General features: G+C 38.5%; 1 protein-coding gene across 9 annotated transcripts in view; it reads right to left on the reverse strand.

The window, feature by feature from the left end:
* The window catches only part of DENND1A (DENN domain containing 1A), a 192,089-nt gene that overhangs the window by 116,936 nt on the left and 54,709 nt on the right, over positions 1–20,444 (reverse strand). For all 9 annotated transcript variants that reach the window (XM_065695816.1, XM_065695810.1, XM_065695809.1 and 6 more), the window contains exon 5: positions 18,122–18,241. In XM_065695816.1, the coding sequence (XP_065551888.1) occupies positions 18,122–18,241 (120 nt within the window). The remainder of the gene's footprint in view (positions 1–18,121; positions 18,242–20,444) is intronic.

The raw sequence follows: 20,444 nt of genomic DNA on the forward strand, positions 1-20,444 counted from the left end.
AAGGAAGAAAACAACAGAATTTTACAGTCTGAAAAAGAAATAGCTTTTCCATGAAAAACATGCCTTGGACTTCCACTGGAAAGCATTTTATACAGGAAGAATCTGGTTTTTAACTACCTGAAGCATTACAGTTCAAACTGGAAAATAGGAATCCGCATCTTTCGGCTGCAAGTCCATGCATTAACATCCTATATTCTGTACACAGACAATGCACATTCACAGGCACATAAATACAGGCATATTTTAGAACATACAGAATTAAAGTATCTTCAGTAGTCAGACTTTTTTCTTGTGAATTACTGATCACTGCAAAATTTTAGGAAGTTTACTGAATTTTATGGTAGAATAGTTTGTGCTTAATGTATTTCAGAAGTAGCATTAAGGTCTGGTCTGTTGCTGGGGACTTTCTGTTTTCCCTCTGGTAGATCATTCCTCTTTAAAAATCAAAGATTTTTAACTTCTAACACACAAGTTATTCATACCATTGGGAAAACTTGCCAAGTGATATTTCTCCAGTCAGTCCACACAGAGAAAAGAGAAAGGAATTCATTTAAAAGGAAAAAACCCAGGGTCTGCTGGAACAAAATGCAGAAGTGTGAGTAGATTTTGGAGAGTACATACATCTCTAAAGCCTGGGGCACAGGCTGATGACAGAAGAAAAAGAACTGTGCAATTTGATCAGCTTTACAGCAGTGTAAGCCCTACTACGGAAGGATTTTATGGAGTAGAAAGCTGCAGTTCTTACTGGAGCCAGCTAATATAAGCAGGTGTGACCAGGTATATCTCAAATTCAGCATGCCAGGATGATTAACTCTAGGAGATTAAGTGCATTACCTTAAAAAAAATAATAATGATAAAACCAATGGTGTTTAGTACATGTAAAATCAAACGGGAAGCTCCATGAACTCCCAAACACAATCATAATGTCTCTTGTTCCTTTTCCAAAGGGAAATTTGTAAATCTTTGGGGCTTTTTAGTTTAAGACCAAACAAAAACTTTTCAAGCATGTTCAAGAGCAAAGGACCAAAGTAAAGACATGAAATAAAGGTACATAAAAAGTTTGTTTGCATTTATATGGCAAACACTGATGATCCTGCCTTTATACTCTTATTAAAACCACAAGCAAAGGACAGTCCATAAAGCAGCCTTGGTGAGAAGATGGATATACTGAAGTGCTTGACGGTTTATAGTAAAGCTTATGAAATCCAACGAGATAGTCTTGGAGTTAAAAAGACAATGACTATGTTCCACTTAATGTCAATAGGGATACACTCAACAATGTGTTTACCTGGGCAGGGTAAAATGCTCTGACTAGCAAATAAGAAGAGGGCAGAGGACAGTTTTAAACAGAGAAAAGTGACAGATTATTCTGGCACTAAATTTCCTGAACTTAAAAAACGTCTGTTATGAAGCAGTTAGAGAATCAGACTGGCACACGAGGCTTGATTTTAAAACAGTGGGATGCATTAGACAGCATGAGAGCCTAAAGATCACCCCTGAAGTGACAATACAGAGAAAGGATTCCAAAGGCTTAGCTTGTCAAGGAATCTCTCTTCTCAACCCACGGCTAAAAGCACACATGAAAGTGCTAGAAGAGAGAATTCTAGATGTGGCAGACAATCCGAGATCCCACTAGGTTTGAGACATCTGGCATCAGTTGAAATCCATCACATTTCATTTGGGGATCAAAGCCTACTGCTAAGTCTATCACAGGTTGAAATAGTAGATCCTGAACAGCCTTTTCATCCCAATGCAAATTAACCCTTTTACCTTGACCAGAGAAACAGCTCCTTTTCATTACAGGCTCCAATCCCACATGCTTATTCAGCTCTGCCCTCTAGTAACTACTAAAGTTTCAACTGAAATTTCAGTAGAATTATGAAGTTAATAATAATAATAATAATAATAATAATAATAATAATAATAATAATAATAATAATAATAATAATAATATCAAACACGCTCCCTACCAGCAAAACACACAACATGCTACAGCACACTGCTGCAACAGGCCTGGAAGCCTCAGGGCTTCCACATATTTTGTATCACCATCTGTAATGCCAATACATTCCTGAAGAGAAGATAAATTTTATGCACCTCTACGGACAGAAGCCACACTGAAAGGCTGGCAGGGACTTCTGCTCAGCTACTAAAGAACTTTGACATGTTTAGAAGTTGAAGCCGAGCACCAGTTGTGCTTTCTATAGTCTCTTGTCTCTCACAGGGCCTTTTGCTCTTGAACCAGGACTGGTTTTTCCACCCAAACATTTTGAATCAGCCATTAACCTATGTTTAAAGCTAAGGAGAAAAAACAGAAAAGGGTCTGAGTGCCAAAAACTCCAAGTTAAGAAATTCTTGAGTGTAATAAACACAGCTCAAAAGCCATGCACACCATTACTGTATCAGGTTCAGAGGGTGACTCCCAGCAGGCCAACACATTACACTTCTAGAACTATCTGCCCTGTGTAGCACCTATGCCCATCTGTGGGAAAGAACAACTCACTAGGACAGGAAGATACATTTAGAGAAGAATAAGAAGAACTGTCAGAACAATATTTAAGGAAGTATCAATCAGCTAAATCATAGGAGGAAGGCCAGGGTCTTCACTGCCTAATCACACTGTCACATGAGAGAGAGAATTAATTGCCCTGAGGCACAGAAAGGAATATCTACTTACTAAAAGCATGCCATGTGGTAAATATCCCCGTCCCACAGACCAGCGCCATAAGACGACTGAGAAAAAGCTTGGAGAATCATATCAGTAAATACAAGAAAAGTTCAGGATCACATAGGAAGTATCCCTTTTCTGACTATACAGGGAAGACGTATCCTAAGAAAAACTGGTAAGCCCAGATGGTTTTGTAGTGGCCCTTTTTTCTCCCCCCCCCCAGTTAGCATTATTTCACTCCAATACCAAAGAAGCAAAGCTGGATAATGCAGCTTCATATCCCTGTGTGTTCATAAGACAACATTCTAGGATACTATGTTGATTCTTTGTATTTTAGTACATTAAATAGAAAATTTGGGTTGAGAATGAGCATATTTCAGCAACAGAGAGAGAAGAAATCAATTATATGTTCCCTGCTTCTGGAATATTCTCTTATTGTTTCTCCTATTGTTTCCTTTTGGCAAGAATCAACTGCAGCAAGATCTTTCTTAGCTCCCTTGCAAAGGGCAGGAACTTCATTACTGTGAAGAAATCCTCACATATACAGTGGTAGTAGACATGCCTCCTAACAATAAATAAAGTCTGGTCCCGAAGTCAGTTGGTAGCAAGTCATAAAAGTTAAACTCAAACCCAACCACAGCTCAAACAGGCAAGCAAGAAATTCATGATTATTTCAGTGCTACGGCAGCACTTGGAATTCGTAATTTGGGAATGTGAGAAACCAGGTTAGTCACATAAGAATCACTTTACTTACAGCAAATAAGCATTGGAAATACAAGATGAGAATGCAGTCCTTGGATTGAAGACTATTTAACAATCATGGCAGAGAGTCCGATATTTGATTGCAGGTTGTCTATGACCACAATGTACAACGTTTTAGGCTTCACAACAACCATTTAGATGCAAAAAGCAGCTTATGAATGTATGATAGAACTTGACTCTATACCTGCAGAAACACAGCTGATGAGCCCGATCAACAGACTTCCTAAAACACGACACACAAATGAACAGAAAAGATTCTCTGACCCTTTAACTGGTGAGAGGACACAGTTTTTATTTATGAGACTTCTTGTCTAACAATCAGTTTAAGCAAATGATTAAAATAGGAGATTGCCCACAGTCTCTGAATGCTCAAGCTGATGCACCAGTTAATTCTAAAACACACCGAGGGAAGTTCCTGTAAGGTAAATAATATTTGTATTGTATAGTCTGAAGGAACATCTGTCCCTTATCAAGCACATTCATTAACAGCTGAGGTTACGAATTAAGATTTCTATTTCAGACCCATGCACAGTCCAGAGAACACTGCCTCAAATGAACCCAGATAAAGCCTTTCTCCTATTATTACAGTGTGGCTGAATCACATTTTCTATTGAAACAATATGCAGAAGTCAACTCCTGCAGCTTTTCTCAGCAGTTCTACCTCTCAGAACAGCCCCTGCTTCTCCAATTACCACTGCATAACCTGAGGGCTCCTGACACATCTTGATTTCTGAAGGAGGAAGTTGCCATGTAATCTCGTTGGGAGAATGTTGTACACATCTGTCAGCAAGTACAGGATGGTCTCATTCCTGAGAGACGTGCTTTGTAAGCCTTCAGACAGCAACCCAAAAGTGGTCCGTTTGCGGAAGAGAGGACCTATCCGTCTTCCACTTTAACTACTTCCTCCCTACTTTTTTGATGCCAGGGAACTGAGTTTTCCCCAAGGTGATGCGCTAATTCAGTTTGTATTAGCCCTAAAATGGAAGTTTCCAAGCCAGTCAGCCAGGGCCAAAAGTAATAAAAAGTGACATGATTTAATTACTTCTGTTACAGTTGTTCAGCAACTAAAGAAGGTGTGACATGAAGCCCTAATTAACTAAGTAAAATTGGTTTCTGGTCAGTAGGCAAGACCAGGGAACTAGTGGACTAGAATGCAGTGTTCTAAGCTTTATCCAATACCACCAGAAGCAATACATTAGTGTTACTAGCACTTGACATTTTTTGTTGTGATCCTTCTCACTGATATGTTACAAAAGTGTTTTGACTTGCAGTCAAGATTAAAGCTTTGGCAAAATCTGCAATAAACTTCCTCTGACACATCTTCACTATTCTTTAAATTCACTAAAAGGCAGCTAAATTCACATTGCCCTGGAGTGGGAATGTAGAGGGAAGAGGAGAAGAGAGAAGAGGGGGTATTTTAATGGATCCTGTGTTGAGATCAAGTAGTTTTAAGTCCTAACTAAGTTTATATTGTAGATTTACTCATATTCTGAAAGCAAATGCTACTCTTGTTTCACATTTTCACAACTCCAATGATGCCAGTCAATGTCAATAAATTTGAGGCCAGAACCCTTCGTTTCCCAGAGGCACACCAGAACAGATAAACCGAAACAGCAGGACAACAGCACAGAAATGCTACTTTCACTACACCAATATCCTAATTTTTGCCCCGAGAGGGAACATCCAGAATGAATGGCACCTATCACAGCTATAATAATTACCCAGGGTTTGTTCAGTTAAATCAATTGACAGCTCCAATCCAGGACTGTTACATAACAGTAACTGTACCATCTGAAATCCAATTTCCATCTGAAATTTAATCTCTGGTCTTACACAAGAGGATTTATTTCGTTTTAAAGTTATTTATTTTGGCAAGAATCACCTTGAGGTATAGGTGTGGGGGAAGACCAAAAATCACGCATGGAATATTATAACAGACAGCTAAAATCCTAACTGGTCTTTCTTCTTCAACCACATATCAACGATCCATCTTTTACCCATCCACCCTTACCTTTAGCTATTGCCCAAAATGATCATAAGGGTTCATTTCTCCCTTCTACACATATTCCTCATGCTATTAAACTGCCCTTCACTTTTTAATAATACTACTGATACTACTAATAACGCATTATTTATAACTTATTTATTTATAACTTATTATTTATAAGTTATAGAACTTATTATACATTATTATTGTTATTGTTATTGTTTCCTGCAGGAATGCTCTATTTTACAGCATGTGCCCTGATGCCAACATACTTGTGCCGCTGACTGCACTTCCATGAACACGATATGCCTGAACTGGGATCCCCAATTTTACTGCCACTATGATGAAAAGCAGCAGGGAGCAGCCTGGGATGAAACAAGAACAAAGGACTGTCAGCTGAGAAGCAACTTGCGGTAAGAGCCCTCCATTAGTTTATATGGTCAACAGCTTCAGGAAATGTATGGAGCAACTGAAATTCGTGGTAAACTCAGCATAGGGCAGCAGAAGTGCAGGGGCAAGGCAAGGAAACTTCTCATCATTGTTTTCAGTCAGCAAGTGAAAATTTCTATTGGCAGAAGAAACAAAAAATACAGAACGCAGCAACCTCTTCCCCTCAAGAGAACTACTTAAAGAATTCTAGGTTCTAAAGATCTAAGACTTTGAATAGTTGCAACATTACCTTACTAGATGAAACAAACTGCCAAGTGTTTCAATAGACAGCACAGACTACTTGTGCTTCAGACTCCACAGGTGAGGCAAACTAATAACATCTTTGACAGTGCAATGGCCTAGATGGCAAGAATTCTGCTCTGACAATTGGTAAGAACTGGAAGAGTTGACCAACAGCCCAGATCATGCTCACTCTGGAAAGCATTAACCCATGCCTGCAGAATTGAGAGCCTGGGACACATCACCTCCTTATTCACATCCATGAGAATGGATGTTCCCCAAACCTGATGCTCTGTGCCTTAAAGTGTTTCCATACTGTCCTGGGTTCAGCTGCAACACACACCAATATTCCCGTCCCTGTCCTCCTTGTCTCGGCTCTGCTCCATGTCTGCCTGGCTCCTCCACCATGGTACAATTTTAGGAAGCTTACACTGAGAGCACTTCACTTCCCACTAAGGATCAACAGAAAGCAAGAAAGAGCAAGAAGGGAAACACATCTAGAGTTTAACTGAAATGTACATTTCCCTACTACATCATTATGAACTTCAGAACTACAATGCTTTTTTTACCACCACTGCTGCAACAGTGTTTTAGAACAAACTCCCCCCCTGGGCTACACAGGGGCAGGGATCCACTGGTGCAGGTTCTAGAGTGAGATTTGGAAGCATTTTACTATTACGCTCCTCATAATTCAAACTCTGTTTTGTGTCTGTCTTTATAGGTCATTGTTGGCCAGATGGAAAATATTAAGGAAAAAGGATTGCAACTAAATCAATCGGCTGTAGTCTGCTGCCAAAAGGCCCCAGGCTAACTACAAACAGATTTGCAGGCAGGCTCTGCTCCGTTACAACCCGGGATCTGGCACATCCTTTGCCCTGACTAACAGCAGGAGGGCACGAGGCCAGCTGAGAGCAGCTACTGTGCCAAACAGACTGTGCAGGTCTTCCTGCTTGAATGCTTCCACAGAAAAGAGGAATCGATGGGACTCTTTTGTAAACAACTCCCAGTACTTTCTGGCTGCCACTAACTTCAGAAGTGGTAGAACTTTATCCCGCTATAAAATTAATGCAAGTACACAGCTCAGGCTTGATACCAAAATCAATATGTACAGAAATAAACACCAGTGTTAAAGGACAGCGCTTAAACTTTCAGTTACTGAGGTATATATATGCACACATATAGTGAAAACCAAAATGAAAACATCTTTTCTCCAATGCCAAGCACTGCCTAGGAACAATTAAAAATGGCTGAACAGCAGCCAAATCAAGTACTCATATTGATAGTCTTTGCAACCTCTTACTTATAAGTAAGAAGGGATGTAAATTTGGTTGTTGAAAATTTGACTTTTACTGTTTCTAATATAAGTAATTCTGAGGAGATACCTTTTTTTTCTTGGTACAGCTCACATACACAGTTATCCATCAGCAGGTCAGGTTTATCTGGGAAGTTCAGTGAGAAGAACTATTTTCTTACTATGAACCACTTTCTTACATATTTGACACATTACTCCAGGCATCCGTCCTGCCCCAGCTGGACCAGGGCAAGTACAGCTCAATCGGTTGCCTTAAGCATGCTACCTTTATTTTTTCTTTTTGCAATCATGATAAAACCTCAAGTTTCATACAAGGACATAAATACAATAAAAGAAAAATTGATAGAAACAGAGGGGAACTTCTCTTTCAAATAGCAGCAGCAGCTGGTCACATACATCTGACTTCGCATCCCCTACTCCAACCACAAGGCATGTGTCACCAGTGAACACAAAACAGGAATGAAGGTGTGCATGAGAAGGCACAATGAAAGACCAGAATTTTAATTCATTCCAAAGCAATGCAGCCAGTGTCCTGCCATTACCCTGAAAGACATTTCTCTCTTTCAGAGCATTTGTTATTACAGAAAAATCCAGAGTACAGAACTTGTAATGTTTTCTGCCTTTTCTAAATCTTCTTCCTATTGCATTTAGTATTTGAGTTCAAATGTACATCTAGACATCAGGTAATTTGCAACTACAGGACTCAGTACAATCAGTAACATTTTGGAAATGTACATAAAGGTGAAACAAGAAGGGCAAAAAAGGATGGAAAAAGACACAAAGTACCTTTTCCCTGATGGATTCACTTTGCTACTATGATAAGTAACAAAAACAGAATTTAACATAGTAAACCTACTGAGTGTATTTGGGAACAAGGAATCCTAGAGGAAGGAAGCCTTAACTCCATCCATTTATGCTGAGCCAGCCATGCAGCTTGCCATTTTGGCACCTGTGATCCTAAAGTGTGGAGATTAACAAGGTTCTACCTTATTTAAATTTCAACAAAAATATTTAAACCAATTCAACCATGCTTTAAAACCTAAAGATAGGCTAGCAAAGCCTTTAGCAGACCTACTGACACCACAATGAAAACTCCAAAGCTTTTCACTCCGGGTCATTCAACATTTTCCCTACTAACTTGTTCTTTATTAACTACATCTAGTTGAAAATAAGAGTTCATTATTTATGCGTTCAGTGGAATTGACTCCTTGCAATATTGGTCTTAAAACTCAAATCATCAAAATTCATTTCTATCACTGCAACTTTGATGTTGCTGTGTACAATTTCAATGGAAAAACAATTCAGAGGAAATACTGTACCTGCTTTTCACATATTACTAAAATAGAAAATACAAGCCTCATACAATATCAACTGGAGTCTTTATGACTTGGTTTGTGACAATGCTCTTAAAGCAGACATTTATACACAAAAATATACAAAAAACCTTTTTTGCACATGTACATGCAAATATACAAAAAACCTTTTTTTGCACATGTACATGTTCCTATAAATTTACTTTTATGCATGTAAAGCAAAAAAAGATGAGTGCATATTCTAAGGGACAGATACACACTACATATTGACATGATCAATAATGATTGTGCTCGTTCATGATCAATCAGAGGGCCAAAAAAAGCTTTTTAATGACAGGACAGGGAAAAAATGCATTATCCCATACTCTTATTTTTAAAGACTTTTTGGTAAGTGTATTTTATTGAGTATTGCAGAGAATATAGTTTCAGGAATATAATATAAGTTGATATTTAAAGATCCTTGGGCAAGACGCTATGCCAGCCTTACAGACTACCTGAGGTAAGTTTCTAGCGTCTGAAAGTTTAATGGCAGAGATGCAAATGGAAGGCAACAAATGAGCAGATGTAATACAAAATTTTACTCCTCTTTTCCTGGAACAGTGTTTTTAAATAGCTCGGCTCTATCTTGTAAAACGTGTAAGGACAATAAAGAAAAAACACAGGAAGTTTGGGAAAACTAAACTGGAAAGAGTGTATCAGAAAGAAGAAACACAGAGCAGATAGCTAAATTTAATTGATGTCAAGCTCTCTTTTCACTAGGTTCATCACTTTTCCGTATAAATTCTGACAAGTAACTGAAAATAAAAGCCAGTGTCTGTTTAAGCAAATCAGCAGGGGTAAAACCCCTAAACTTTTAAGATGTAAACTGTTTTATAAACATGTCAAGTTAAAGCAAAATGCCTGCAACAACAGGAGACCCTTCCAACCCCAAGTACCACATTCATGGCGTTCTCACATTTTCTAAGCCACTTCAGCTCAATTTCCTGTCATACACAGAAGAGGAAGTTGAACTGTTTTGCTTCAGTTGAAGCTTGTAAGAAACTAGAATTTCTGTGAAAGAAGGTCAGACTCCAGCCATGAGTCCAGCCTGCTCTCTCTTCTGTTCTCTGTAAGGCCCATGCAAAGGAACTGAGAAACGTCTGCAACTTCAATTCCTACTTATATTTAATGCATGTGTGGAATCCACTGCTAGAAAACCAATACCAAAAAATCTATGAAGAAGGCAGAGGCTCAATAACAACATTTTTATCAGGTACAATTTTGTTGTACTGTTGAATCGGAGAGATCCAATTTCTCATGATTTATACATGTATTTTTTGTGGCCTTTGCCAATGTCTAACAGAACCAGTTTGCTACTTCCTTTCATCTCCGAAGCGTTTTAAGTAGTACAGGGATTCCAGGTCGATACACCACAAGGACCAAACAGACTGCCCAAAAAGTATTCCATATCATTTCCAGCCATTACCAAACATCTTTTGCAAGGCTTGAAAGGATCATATAGATACACATGGAAGCAAAACATTGATTTTGCTTATTGCCATTTTATTCAACATACAGCTATAGCAAATCCTCATCAAGTCTGGAGTATTTTCTTATTTAATTAGAGAACAGTATTTTTCTCTGTCCACACTGAAGCAAAAACGGGAAGGGAAAAAAATCAAAGATATAGAGGGAGAGAGATTGGGGGGAGAAGGGGGTAGTCTTTTTTTAAAGGCTATCTCTGCTCCGGCGTTATGCACAGTCACTGCTTGCAGCCTAGACTTGTAATTACAACTTTAAATTAGCAAAAGAAATTCCTCCTCTGTTGCAGACAAGCGTAGCTTCATTACCAGCTCTCTTCCTCTCCTTTCAAAAAAGTGGGTAATATGTAAACTTCTTTTAAACAGTAATTAGAAAATAAACTTACGTAAATGGACAAAAGCGCCAATCTCTCACAGGCCACAATAAAGTACTTCACGTGACAGCTGAGCACCTGCAACACTCAGGGCATCTGTGGAACTGCAAACGGGGTGCAGAGCTTAGCACTCCTCTTTGTCCTCTGTGCTAGTTCCCTTCTGCATCCTCCAACTATTTGAGTTGCCTAACTATGATAAGACTGGCGATGCAGCAGAGGAACACAACACAAACAGAACACCCAAACCCTGTAGTTGTTCTTCTCTATATGAACACTTGTGAATGGCAACCAGGCAAAAAGCAACCACTCCTATACAACCCACAAGTGAGAAAACAGTAAAAGCCTGAACAACAGTTGAGTTACATCTTCCTCAAAGCAGCGGGCAGTCAGATAGAGGCCCTGGTTTTGACTGTGCAGTAAATAAAGAGTACTCTTAACTACTTTCTTACCAAGCACAAAACAGTCTTCCTATAAATTTACTTTTATGTATGCAAAGGAAAAACGCAAAGCATGAAGAAACTGTAAATCAGGTAAGAACTTTAAGAATTCTTAGTTAACAAGAATTCTAAGGCTCAGCCTTCCCCTAAAGCAAACTAAGTATGTTAAATTATTCGTCCTCAGTGTGAGAGTCTGTATAGTCCACAGAAGAAAATTCCTATTAACACTAGTTCAAAACACACATTATAAATCTGTGCTTTTTAATGTCCCAAACTTTCATCCAGATAAAGTGAGAATGGGATGTCCTTCCTCATTCATCTGCAAAACACTCCTTCACAAACAGCAGCTGTGGAGCATTTTAGAACAGCAACAAGAAAATCTATCAGTCTTTCCAATAAAAGTATTTAATAATTTCCATAGATTATTATGACACTTCCATAGGCTCAACTTCCGTTGAGCTGAATTACTCCAACTTGACTCATTAACATGAACAAAATCCTCTCTGCTATAAGCAAAGTCAACTGGAAAAGTGGTTGGAATCCAGTATCAATAAATACCCGATTGGATTTTCTACCCCAAATAACTGGAAGCTTTGCAGAACTAAAGGCAGTGTTCAGGGTTTGGGACTTTTTCCTTTACGTTAGAAGGTATCACAACAGAAGTGTGCTGCACTGCAGAGGCACATCCACAAACAGTGTACACAGGCCCTTCAAGCTGTTTGTCCCCTATGCATCAATGCCCTGCCAGTTGGCAAGCCTGAGCCAGGAAGCTGTCAATTCCAATCAAGTTTAGGCGATGCAGTCCCATTAAAGAAGTCTTGCTGGTTAAGGGGCGGCCACTGTTTCCAAAGCATGGGAAAAAAAAGGGGGGGGTTGGGGGGGGAGAGGGAAAAAAAAGGGCTCTGCTTTCCTTAGATTTGAGCTGGCAACTTTCACTGACTAGAGTTTTCAAGGAGCTATGAATGAGCCTAACAAAGGAGTTCTGTGGCTAGTTTCTGGCTGAAATCCATGTCAACAGTTTTTAAGGTCACAGGTCACACTAACTAACATTTATTCCCAGCAGACCCTGCTCTAAACACAAGCTGTAAGTAGTACAAATTTGGAATTTTTCTGTAATCCCTTGAGATATTCCTGATCCTTCCACATGTTTCTGCTCAATTAAAAACAATTCTCACTTTGCACCACAAGAGAGGCCCCTGCTCAGAAATCTTATTCTGTCCTAAGAATAAATGGACAAAGACTGCAATCAAAGGGAAGGGAAGGGGGGAGGAGAGGAACTCACAACAAATCACACCAAAAACCTCAAATAACTCCATACAGAATCACATTCAGTTAGTTACATTTTCTGCCATCTGTCACAAACTATTATAGATTCATTTCTTTTTATCTTAGAAAAAGAGTGGTGCAGAGCTTAGCTATTTTGGCCAACAGGGATTTCCACACAAATGTTTCTGCATTTCACTTCAGAAGAATGATTTTCATTTTGGGTACAAAAGCTGAATACCCAGTGAAAACTTCAAATTAAGTGAAATTGAAATCAGAGTTGCACATGGTTATAGCACCTTCTCTAAATCTGCAACTCTGCCCAGGAAGTTTGTGAACCAAAGCAAAACCAAACCATGCAAAGTTAGGTTTGAAATTGTTTTTTCTTGTTTCTTTTTTACTTTATCAAAACTTGAAGCAAGACAAAACTCTGATTTCTATCATTACCGCTCATTCAAGCAGAAATAGGTGCTATGGGCCACAGATTAACAGATAAAAAAGAAATTCTGACGGTTATTAATGAAAACAATTGTGAGGTACCTATCACAGGGTTACAGGATGAGAGTCCTGGTCCACTAGGTCTGATTACTTCACGTAATTCTGCCCAAATCCCAGGGATTCCAGGCAATACGGTCTGGCCAGTGCCATAGGCTACTCCAAGTGCTGCTGGGGCAGGAGCTACCATCACCCCAGGTAGGCACCAAAGGACACGTTCTCAAAGTTTATACTATTTACTACTGCCCTTTTTGACAGGAAGGGGAAAACCAGCACATAGGCAGCCTCCGAGGGCTAAACAATTTGGATCATTTAGCCTAACATTCACCTAACGAACACCTAACACGGCATTCACCTAACATCTCCCAAAGCTGTTTGTACAGTACCTGGAAAAGAGGAATTTTGTAAACTAAATACAGCATTAAATTGACCAAAATCACATTTATGGAGAAACTGCAGTTAAAAGGTGACATATTCATCTGCACAGATGGGCAAGTACACCGGCTGCTGATGGCCATTGCTCTTTTGAGTCTGACTTCTGCTGAAACAGAGAACTGGAACAGACATTCTGTATAACCTTGTAACTTAATAAATAGTGAAGCATCGTATTTTAGAAGCTTAGGGACATCCTGGAAAATATATTTACATACAATCAGTGAAGAATCATATATAAAACCATTTATAGATTTTAATACTCTATCATATACCAGTAACCTAGACTAGATTAAGAATGTAATGTTTTACACAACCTGGTAAGTTTATTCGAAAATGTTAAAACCAGTTTTATCTGGGTTGCTGTAGAAGTGCTGGGGCATTGGGGGTCTATTATTTCTCAGATAAAAGGCTTAATGTATTTTTTAAACTCAAATATACGTTGCCATAAGAGAAGCACGCGTTTAATACTAGGGTCAACTTGGTGAAGAGGCCTGTGATTTCTTTCCATCTATATGAATGCTCAGGTCACCATTTTATTCTCATATAATCTGAAAGCATTACACTGACATAACACATTTAAAGCAGTCCATACATTTAAATAGGTTACCATACAGTCAGCATCGCCACTATTTTTATTTCAAAGCAGTGTGCTTCATGAACATGCAACTTATTCTAAAGTTCAAATATTCAGAGTATAAAATAAACACGCATTTAAAGAAATGACTGGATTCTGTCTGGTTAGAACCTGAAGAATTTTTCAAGCATCACTGACTGGGTCCTTCCCCTGAATTCTGGAAATATTTCAGAAGACAAAAGATAAAAATACTTCTAAAAATTCAACTTGTTCCTTTTATTATATAAACATTCTGCAATGAGGGTATCAAAAAAGTATTCAGACCGAGTTAACAACATTTTTTACATTCCTAAAGCAGAACTGATTGCACAGAAAGACGAAGTTGTCGAGAGTCTGAGATTTTACAACATCTAAATGTCAGGACAAAAACCCAGCCACAAAGAAAATTGATATGCACTTTTAAATAATGTCTTCATACAAGAACTTGATATAAAGGAATTTCATGTTCCAATTTCTCTATAGAATTTAGAATTTCACATGTTCAGCAGTCTCCTCACAGCTGCATATACCCTATTGTCATGTTCCTCACCTTTCTTCAACCATTAGAAGCAGAACAAGTGGAAGCATCATACTCACTGTAATTTCAGCTATGAGGTTTTAACTATCTCCCATTACAAGCACACCACGTAAGCGCTTGTCCACTTGAACTTTGAGAAACCAGATTGTAAAATAAAACACTTTACTCCTTTAGTACACTTCCTCATACCAATACAAACTGGTTTATGCATTACTTTTCCATCAAAAAATGTTGAAATTCATCAAAGCCTGAAGAGTTCTGGATAACAGCACTAAGGAACAGTGTCCATAACAGAACCCACAAACCAGCTTCTGGACATCTTAATACAGCTAGAGGTGCTAGAAATGTGAAAAAAGGAGCAAGTCAGGAAAGAGATCTAACATCAAAAATGAGGAAATGGAAACTAAGAGCCTCAGCATGCAAAAATCATAAGAATCAGAATGCACCTATATACCTTAAGAGTATAAGAAAGCAGAAAAATAAATTTATACTGTCCTTTTTTTAATCACTGGTAGGTCATTATGTTTCAGTAACTGTAATTAGGAGGAAACAGCAAATCAAGAACAAATTCTGAACCTCTACCATCTTCCAGACTCTTTTGTCGTAATGAAAGAGCATTACCAGTTAGATTAAAGCAAACCTCTACTAACAACAACAAATCAATTTCTTAATGCATATCCAATAGGATTCATTTCATCTCAGCCAAAATCCTTCAATGAAATCTCAGGGGAAAAAAAAAAAAAAACCTCTCAACTTTCTACGTATTCATCATTTGGAAAAGAAAATACCTGAAAACCAGATCCTACATTTTGTAACATATTGCATTCAGAATGGTAGTCCAGAAACCAAGTAATCCAGGAGATTTTGATGTGTGATACATGAGCTTGTGGGGGTTTTTTAATTCACGTCATTGCTTGGAACCTCCAAAACCCCAGCAGACCATCCGTGACACTGGTTCTGTGCTTTTGTCCGCCCTCTGCTGTCTGAAATGCAGAAAGTTGTCACCGGTGCTACACAGCACTGTACAACCGGGTGCTACAATACCACATTTGATCATTGTAGTCCCATGATCAGCTAGAAATCAATTAAAGAAAAAAGGAAATGGAATAACAGAGACAAAACTCAGTGGTTCTACATTAACAGAATATCGTGGAACACCTCAATGATGCAGGTTTTAAACTTAATCTAAGATTTCCATAGATGTGTGTAACGATGCTAACCACAGTGGGAACAAAACTATGAAAACTACCTTGAAAGCAGATTTCTAAACAGTACTGGTTAAAACAGCCAAAAGAGTTACTCTTTCAAATGGAATTGCCTTTCTGCTGGCCACAGAAGCCACATCTTGGATAACTTGGACAAAATCACTGCTACTGAACTCCAGGAAGTGCCTTACTGTACTTTGCATCTACATGAAAAAGGCTCACTTTAAAACTCCAGTCCAGACCTTGACTTCTGGCCTTCCAAATACTGCCTAGCTTCAAACTGTGCTTCCTGACCTCTGAAGAATTTTTTTAAAGCACTGGCTGAGTGAAATGAAATTTTCTTTTCTTCCTGTTCTTCTTCAATAATGAATCTGTGATGATGAATGTAATGAATTCTTCCAAACCATTATACCATGGCCAGACCCATTAAATCTCTGACTCATAAACACATGACTATCATCTCTAGTAATAAAAATCATCATCTCAAAGCTTGCTGTCATCCAACCTGTCAGTGAAAAGCAAACAAACATTTTTTTTCATCCCCACTTGCTTTTTTGTCTCATTCTGACATTCTTCAACATATTTTCACCCATCCATTTACCATGCAGCATCCTTTAATCCATAATGGACACTGAGAAGATTCACATCAACAACAGGTGCTGCAGACCTGGGAACAGAGCATGTGAAACTGTGTAATAGTGATTTACATTACTAATCGTCCTCCAAAACATACTTGCACATGCATTAATGATGAACTTTGATTTTCTCATTAGTTCACAGGAGAAAGAAGTGATAGGAATGAAACCAGGAGTTCCAATTCATCCACTGCTGTAACTGCACGGAACTCTCTTTTTTGTTGTTGTTTTTTGGTTATGAGTTGAAGCAGAAGGCATTTAACTACAACATAACTCCTCCATTTCTTCCTGGCATTCACTCAACATAAGGGAACTGACAGCAAAGAACTCTTATCCAGGAGAGATCAAGAACGGACTCATACTACTCCTCATTCAGATTTTCTTATTAAAGTGTTTCCCCTTTAATTTGTCATTAATCAAGAAAAGTTACTTGATATAACCAGACACTTTCCATATGAGAGTGAATCAGCACCCTAAAAGAGCTATGGAAATACCCTCCTGTCTTCAGTACATGGTCCCAGTTGCTGGATTTCCATCACTAATAATAGTTGAAATGTCAACTAGAGAAAAGAAAGAATGAAGATACTCAGAAAACACCTGCCTCCCACACAGTTAGGTAGCAATTTTGGTAGATTTCACAATAATTTCTCAAAATACCGGGCTTCTTCAATGAAGGCCTAGTTAGATCACTGCCATCAGTATAATGCTGCAGTACATGGCAACACACATCTGGTGTCTTCACCAACCTAATGCCAGCACAAATGGCACAGACACTCATTTTAAACCTGTTAATCAATCCAGAATCTACTCTGTGGCATTGCTGTATGCAACCCATCCTTGTACTTGATAGCTGTTCTTGTATTTTACCACATAGACCCTAAAATTCTCCCAAGGGATCATATTCAGTAACACATATACAGAAGGTCCTGTTCCATCATGTGCAACACAGTACCCACAGGACAAAGGCAAATTCTTGTTCTTACACTGGATTTTCTCATGTGAAAAGCAAATCAGAAATGACTGAGACAGATGTCTACAATTGCTCATAGAGGAAACTGTCCTCATTTGTGGCCGATGGAGCAATGTTCAGTCTATTCATACGATCAAATCTGAGCTATCTTTACCTGAGCTATTTCTCCAAAACTTCCAATTTCTCATTAATATGCAGAAAGCATAAGGCAGACCATTTAAAACAAAACAGGCTGGATGCCATGTATAAATCTTCAATCCATAATTCTCAACAGAGTTCTTACTGGATCTAATATATCAGTAGATCTTAAATCTGATTTTATTTGCATCATTTCTTGCAGCAAATGAAAAAGAAAATTACAGACTGTAACTCAACATGTTTGTGGGAGGTCATCAAAACCCACTCTGATAGAGCCTCTTTGCCCATTTTATGTGAAATGCACTGTTCCCAGCTTCCACTAACAGTCTTTATTATGACAAACTTCACAAACCCCTCAATGGAACAGAGTAAAGCTCACCCATACAAACTTCCAGGATGTGGAGAGCATCAGTGACATTCTCTCAGTTACCAACAGATGCTTTGTTAATAAAACTTGCATATACAAATGTCTACAAAATGTCTTAACAAGATCAGTTGTGACAGCTAAAGATAACAGCTGCCACCATGCTATGTCATATCACATTACTGCAGAGACCTTTTTTTTTTCCACATTGTTAACTCAAGAACATTGACTACAAACAAATACACTTATCTACAGATGAACTTGAAGTGCAAGATACTTTGCATCACTTCTGCAGAAGACCAGTGACTCTGAGTACCAGATAGGAAAATAATTTTGAACAGCTGGAAATTATAATTGCCGTGTAACACAGAAAAGTCAAACACTGTTTCCTAGAGTCAGCCAAAAGCCAAACCACAGACCTACCTTAAGATACAGAAGCAGCTCTTGGCCCCAGAAGATAAGCGACAGAATCCAAACCTCTGTTTGCTGTCAATGTCTGTAAGCACAAATGTAAAGTTCTGCCCAACTTGGTTAACTGCATGGCTGAAAATAAAGAGAATAAGAGGAAAAAAAATTAATGCTGAGCTAATTCTGTGTCAAAACTATGCAGTCAATGTCATTGAACCTGTAACATTTCCTCTTTCAGAAGTGTTTCGTGGAAAAATTAACCTTGTGAGAATACACCCTCTAGAAACTTGAATATTCTAAGTTGCCTGGTGAGGGAGGAGTGGGCCTTGGTTGGCTTTTCCGTATTTTAAGTGTGGGAGGATACTAAAAATGTGTTTAAATGAAAATGGTTATGACTATCAACCACCGTCAGTGCAGTACACACTGTGCAAACCAAACCCATGTTCTCTCACAGAACCCAAAATATTTCCTTATTACTTTTCATTTCAAAACTGGTTTACTCCAAGAGCAAGTCAATGTTTAATAACATGCTAAGCTTCTCCAACATTTGGATGTTGACTTGTAGAAGCTTTATTTATCCATCTACCAATTTTGCATGTATGCCAGATAAATGATTCCAAAATGTTCAGCAGCTGGAACCATGCCAGGTGACACTCCTTTACTCTAACAGTTAAAGCCTGGAATAGTGTGCAAACGAAGATAAGCTAAACCAGAAGCACATATACAGTGTGCTAGAGCCAGCCATGACTATAGGAATCATCTTGGAGGACTTTTACACGCTTTTTCACAAGTAAGAGTAATTTGCCTCAACTGTAAGATCTTAACAGCTCTTCAAGAATAGCACAAGTGAGCTAATAACATTCTCAAACGTTGGCTCCTACTCACACCGCAGGGGGAGGCATCACTGTAGTAAAGCTTGCCCAAACTGGAACAACACAATGACAGAAAACAAAACAACAAAAGAAAACAAAAAGCCAAGAACCAAACCACACAAACAAGCAAAAAGCCCAAAACCTGAGCACTTAAAAACACATCTTTAAAAATACTGTAATTTGCATCTGTATTTGACCACTAATAAATGATGCTTGAAATAAGTTCAAATTAAGGTGCTTTACACTTAAAGCATAGCAGTTTCTGAATGCTATTTATTAACAAAATGAAAAACATTCTTGAGATATGAGCCCATTTGTCTAAAGTTAATCAAATGCTTTAGTACGGAGATGCCAAACTCCACCTAAGCCAAGCCCAATTCACCTCCCAGTTAGCAAAATGTAGTTTTACTGTTTAACAGAAATGTTGACATTTAGTGGTGAAGCTGGGCCTAATGTAATTAGAGGACTTTTAATCCATTTTCAGATCTCATAATGACACAAAATTAACATTTATTTCAGGTTACTGTTCCAGTTTATCTTGGGTTTACTGACTTACAGTAACAAAAGTTGTATCTGAATCAGAAAGGAGTCACTGTCCAGTTTAGAAAGAAGAATCCTTCAGTAGATTCCAAGTAGGGAAGGAAAAACATGCAGTGATGAAGGTGGAAAAGTGCTCCAAATTCACAGGCGAACAAAAAGACAGATATTTAAAAGTATTTCAGCAGTCTGAGAACTAGGGAGGCTAAGTAGCATCATCCTGCTGAAACGTGAATGTCAACAGAGCAACCATTTCCATAAACCACACCGAGCTGCCAGGGGATACCAAAAAATCCCTGACTGCTGTTGTGTTTTATCTGTAAAGCTTGGATGTAATGTTACTATGGTGATTTTAGTATGGTGTTTTAAAAGGGGATTATATGCTTAATTTTAACAAGGTTGAGAGCAGAGCGTGTGTGAGAAATTCTAGCTGACAATTAAAATTATGGAACAGGGAAAAAAAATCCATGCTTCGTTTGCAGCAGGGAGAAGCTTGCTTATGGAACAATAGTGACAAGTTGGGAAGTTCTCCAAAGTGAAACCAAAGATTCTTACATTCAGGTGATCTGCAGAAACTAAATGTCTCTGACAGGTCTTGCTCAAGTTTCAGTTGTCAGTTCTTCAAGTGGAAGGATAAACTTCCCAAGATAAAAAGTTCTTTTCCTGAGGTCTTAATATCAATGCTTGCTATTCACAGCTCTATTTTCAAACAGGAAGAAGGTCTATTTAGACCTTAACATGGTGGAAGCACCTTGAATCTCATCTCTAAATGGGCAGGCAGAAGTTAGTATTGGAGGGAGAGGGGAAACTAGCTATATCTAACTAACACAAATTAATCCTGTTAGGAAATTTGACTCAGGTGGAGCTCTTCACTCCTGCAGTTCAAAAATAGTCTCTGTCTTGATCCTGCAGCCGTAAGAACAGAAAAC

This window comes from Lathamus discolor, chromosome 15 (assembly GCF_037157495.1).
Source record: "Lathamus discolor isolate bLatDis1 chromosome 15, bLatDis1.hap1, whole genome shotgun sequence".
In the NCBI taxonomy this organism is placed as follows: Eukaryota; Metazoa; Chordata; class Aves; order Psittaciformes; family Psittacidae; genus Lathamus; species Lathamus discolor.